The sequence below is a fragment of the Ipomoea nil genome, assembly GCF_001879475.1.
Source record: "Ipomoea nil mitochondrial DNA, complete sequence, cultivar: Tokyo-kokei standard".
In the NCBI taxonomy this organism is placed as follows: Eukaryota; Viridiplantae; Streptophyta; class Magnoliopsida; order Solanales; family Convolvulaceae; genus Ipomoea; species Ipomoea nil.
Genome location: NC_031158.1, coordinates 160,001 through 165,000, shown reverse-complemented (window position 1 = coordinate 165,000; position 5,000 = coordinate 160,001). Strand labels below are relative to the sequence as shown.

The 5,000-nt window shown below is 43.4% G+C and overlaps 3 protein-coding genes across 3 annotated transcripts in view; all 3 read left to right on the top strand.

Moving 5' to 3' along the window:
• Nucleotides 1–2,402: 2,402 nt before the first annotated feature.
• Nucleotides 2,403–2,957, top strand: rpl5 (ribosomal protein L5). The gene has a single exon. It carries the CDS (start codon nt 2,403–2,405, stop codon nt 2,955–2,957), a length of 555 nt encoding a protein of 184 aa, YP_009295075.1.
• A 1-nt stretch (nt 2,958) lies between these two features.
• Nucleotides 2,959–3,261, top strand: rps14 (ribosomal protein S14). The gene has a single exon. The coding sequence runs from the start codon at nt 2,959–2,961 to the stop codon at nt 3,259–3,261; it is 303 nt and encodes a 100-aa protein (YP_009295074.1).
• Nucleotides 3,262–4,780: 1,519 nt separating this feature from the next.
• The window catches only part of atp8 (ATPase subunit 8), a 477-nt gene continuing 257 nt past the window's right edge, over nt 4,781–5,000 (top strand). The window contains exon 1 of the mRNA in view: nt 4,781–5,000. This exon is cut by the window's right edge and continues 257 nt beyond it. Coding sequence (YP_009295073.1) covers nt 4,781–5,000 — 220 coding nt within the window.

Here is a 5,000-nt window from a genome sequence, read left to right as displayed (position 1 = left end):
TTTTAACGATGTAATTTTTTGGAAAAGCCAATCTTTTTCAGGAGGAGCTCCTATAGAGTACTCAAACCCTAGCCTTTCATTGAATCTCCTTTGCGTATGTGCCTGCCTGGAACTTCCTTTACTACAGAGAAATTTACATAAAGAGCGATTTTTACCTCTGTCCATCAAGAGCGCTTTACCCTAGCGCGAAAAGTCTTGCTTAATGGCATTCCCTAAAAGCTTATAAATTGCATTGAATGAGACCTTTATATTGAAATGGGCTAGGTTATGGGAAGATATAATAAGAATACTAAACCTATCATTAAGACTAATAGGTGCTGGGAGTGTCTGTCGCATTTAGGGCTTTCTCCCGGAGTGGAGCTCGGGTCAATAGCTCTTTCCTTTATAGTATAGCTCGTCACTCTTTTGTTTCTGTTGTTATAGAGAATGGCATAACTAATCTAATGAGTGTCCCCGCGCCTGCAACTTTCGGTCAATCGGCGTTAACCGCTCTTATCCCTTCTTCCTATGGTTGAGCTTCTTTGCGCTCCGAACCTAATGCCGTTTATGCTTAGTCTTTCTTTGCCAAAGGGCTTTGATCGCGCACATACTGAGAAAGGAAATAAGGAATCGATGTTGCCCCCTACCCCGGTTTTCGATTGTTGGCGCCTCCTTCTCCTTTCGATCCAGTGGCTTTTCGCTCCTCTCCTTACAGTCGAGTGGCTTTCACTCCTTGAGTAGAATACCCTATACGGTCTGTGTCCGGGCTTACCCCTTTCGCTTCTCACCTTTGAAATGGAGTGCCGTCGCGCTCGTTTTCCCGGAAGGACATTTGTTTTCTTAGTTGATTCTCAAGAGATAACTAACCATAAAGACGTTGATCCCGACTCTTTCATCAATATAGAAGGGATCACTCCCAGTCAGAGTTTTTCTTTCTCTCGCTAATAGAGAGGAGCCGGGGAGACCCCACCCCCTATCTTTTCTTCTCGTTTGTTTTGGGCCATTGGCCTGTTCTCCGATGTCAATTCTCTAAGTTTCAGTTCAATTGCGAATTGGTGGAGCTGCTTATCGATCCTGCACCTCGTTGGTCAAGTCTTCACGCTTCCGTTAGAACTCAATTCTTGTGCTGGTTGGTCTTCAAACGGCCGTCAAAGGAGAGTCGCGTCTCTGAGTCACATATTAGACAGCTGCTCTGATTCCTATCGAGTGGCATTCCCTTCGCCTAAGCTTGTTCCCGCGCATTCGTTTTCTTGGTTGCACAAGCCCTTTTTCCACCCTCTTTAAGACCCTTCTTCTCGCAAGAGACGGTTCGATAGCAGCTTATGGATTCATTCCTATTCCTGCTTGAAGGAAAGTCACAAGTCAAGTGTAAGTACTATTCGATTTCGTTCAAAGCCCTCCCTGCTATTGCGTAAGGGATATTCCGAGAAAGACTTCTTATCTCACTTACCGGTAGAATAAGAATAGACAGATCGGTCGCCTCTTACTCGTCTTTTGAAAGCCAGAACATTCGCATAGAGGAGTATCCGTATCACTACACTAACAAGAGAGGAACTACGAGAAGAAATCAGTAGTCACTCTTCGCCTTTTTTTGCGTATATAAAGAGAGAGATAGCCAGTCTTGACTTAAGTCGGTCCAAGCTTGACTTATCTCAAACAATGTCCCAAAAGTCCCATATCTTTTTTGGTTGGACTAAGCCAACCGGCAATTTCCGTCTTCCTTCATTGGGAAAGCAAGAATAAGTCTCTCTTTTTGTTTGGGGGGAGCGGAGCACAACATGACTATAATATAAAAATGGAAAAAAACAAAATTCTACTCAAGACTCTGAAATCCTTCTGTGAAATAGCGCAGGGGGAGTATGAACTAGAACTAGACCAGGCCAATTGTTCTCCATCAATGCGGAAGAATCCTTATTTTGAATCGTCAAAAGACCTCTTGAATAGTGCGCTCGAAAAGAGCGTAAAAGAGATTCGAGATAGACATAACCTTGGTCTGCCCGATAATCTTTCATATCCAGACTTAGTCGAAAAAGTTATCTCTACTAAAGTGGTAGATCCATGTAATTTGGAACCTATCGATCTCATGAAAATATACAATATGCTCGAAGATCTTATTCTCCGTGATGTACACAGTGAAACCTATCAGACTATCATGAACCTATTAAATAACCTTTGGTAATCATGAGGGTAGTCTCTGTCGGTATTGGAAACGTCTTCATTTCTTTGATTCATTCCGTGGCGCGAAATCCATCTAAACAATCATTTGGTTATGCGGCTTTGCTCTAACCGAAGCTATTGCCTTGTTTGCGATGGCCTTTTTGATCTCATTCGTATTCTGATCGAAGAAGTTTCATTCAACCAACTATCTTTTTGAAGCAGATAGTTCACAGTGCTTCTTCTATAGATACTGGAAAAGCAAACTCATGTTTCCACTCTATTTTCATTACGAAGATGTATCACGTCAGGATCCGTTGCTCAAACCGAATCACGCCAACGTTATGGAAGTTCCTGGATCGTGTAAAATAAGAGTAGTACCAAAGGCAGCACCTTCTATCAAAAATGGAAAATTGGCTATGGAGATTCCGTGCGGTCAGAAATTCATACAGACACAAAGGGCTTCGACAGGAAAGTCGTTTCGATCCAATCCATTCTTTAGGTCAAATAAAGAAAAAAAAGGATATGTCAGTGACCTAGCACGACAAAGCACTCTCCGAGGGCATGGAATGTATTCTTTTTTGGTCAGAATCTCCACAGTAATGTCTCTGTTAGATTCTCCGGTCGAAATACGGGAAAACTCCATTCAATTCTCGATGGAAACGGAGTTTTGCGAATTCTCCCCGGAACTGGAAGATCATTTCGAGATCTTCGAACATATTCGAGGGTTCAATGTGACTATTGTCACTTCGGCCAACACACAAGATGAGACTTTACCACCGTGGAGCGGCTTTTTGCAAAAAGATGAGGGGGAAACTCAGTAAGATGTCGGAGAAGCAAAATATACGAGATCACAAACGTAGATTGCTCGCGGCTCAATATGAATTGAGACGAAAGCTTTATAAAGCCTTTTGTAAAGATCCCTATCTTCCTAGTGATATGCGGGACAAACATCGTTATAAGTTGTCCAAGTTGCCAAGAAAGAGTTCCTTTGCACGAGTAAGAAACCGATGTATTTTCACGGGTCGCCCTCGTTCCGTATATGAGTTCTTTCTAATTTATCGTATCGTTTTTCGTGGATTAGCATCTCGAGGTCCTTTGATGGGCATAAAGAAATCGTCTTGGTAGCACCACCAAACCAATAGAACAAGGGTTAGCTCCGCAGCAGGTCTACAAGCAAGGTAAGTAGGTCCATTACCGGCCGGCTCCGGACCGAAAAGACCTAACGGAGTAATCCCTTATCTCGGATCGTAGATGCTAACGGGGCGGAAATCGAAGTGGGGGACCTCTCTACCGCCTGTGTCTATCTCCTGTCAAGTATGCTCCCTAGACATTTTCACTTCACAACAACAAAACAAGCAAGGGCTGACGCGAAAGAACAAGCAACGGCTTCTAGTTTAGACTAGCGCTACAACGCTATTCATATAGTTCTTGTTGAAGCCGTTGTGCGTGAGTCTAAGTCTAAAGACTCAAGCGTCTTCCTTGCTCCAACAAGCAACAGCTAATTGAGACTCTTCAATCTATTCTTTCCTAAGCTTGTTCGCGCAGGAGTTTTCTTGCTGCTACAGTAAGAAAAAAAGTACGTTGAGGTTACGAAGTCACTTAGTCGAACTATAAAGAAAGGGAGGCTAAGGTTACGAAGTAAGGTCAGCAGGTTAAGGAAAGCTCAGGTTATGAAATCGCTTAGCCGTTAATTAATTAATTTATTAAATATTAAAAAAAAATAAAGAAAAATGGTTAAAAATTTAGTAGTAGTAAGGCGTCGGTACGGAGTTGCGTCAGCTGTGGATATAGACTAGGCTAAGGGACGGACTTCATCTCTTCTATTCTCTTCACTTACACCTTACACTTCAGCTGAGTCTAACGAGGCTCAGGTGCGGAGCCTTCCACTGTGGACCGAGACTACGCAAAGGTAGAACACCATAGAAACTTCGCTTACTTTCTCATAAACCTTGATTTCGCTACGCTCAATAAGAACCCGGAATAGCGGAAATCGGGATTTTGTTACCGGTGAACGCTTCCAAAGTCAGTCGTCTTTGCCCAGGTGTGAACTGCAGACGACTCTCCAGTGGTTCCATTCCCTCTTACTGTACTTCTGGGTAAACCCAACCCGAATGGGAAGAATAGGGTCAGCCAAACTGCGGTCCACTTTGTACGTTTGCTGAGCAGACCACTCAGGCATTTTAGAAAAGGGAAGGAAACTTCTCACCCCGAAGGAGGCGGGAAGCTACCGCTTCTAGAATGGAAGCTTCTCCTTGACTTTTTTAGAGCGTATCGCTATTTTGAAATAAGGTGAATAAGCTGGTTTATGGATGAAGTAATCGGAATTACAAGTGGTTACGGTTGCGGAAAGCGGAGAAAGTCGGGAACCGTCGGTTACCTTTTGAATCAAAGTAGCGACAAGCCGAATATTACGACTACAGGGGGAGAAGCAAAGACAAGGGTTCGAAGGCAGAGAGAGGCGCTAGCCCTGTTGTCCAATCAACTAATGGGGTTTTGGGGTGGTGAATGACCCCCGGATCTAGTCTTCTTTCTCCCATGATTTCCGTTGGTCAACAACCAACAAAAACTCACTAGAATTCTGAACTACTCGTACAGTAAGGACTCTCTTTCTGTCTGGAGGGAATCATTTGTTGTCAAGCATATCATGCCTCAACTGGATAAATTCACTTATTTTACACAATTCTTCTGGTCATGCCTTTTCCTCTTTACTTTCTATATTCCCATATGCAATGATGGAGATGGAGTACTTGGGATCAGCAGAATTTTAAAACTACGGAACCAACTGGTTTCACACCGGGAGAACAAGATCCAGAGCAACGACCCCAACAGCTTGGAAGATATCTTGAGAAAGGGTTTTAGCACCG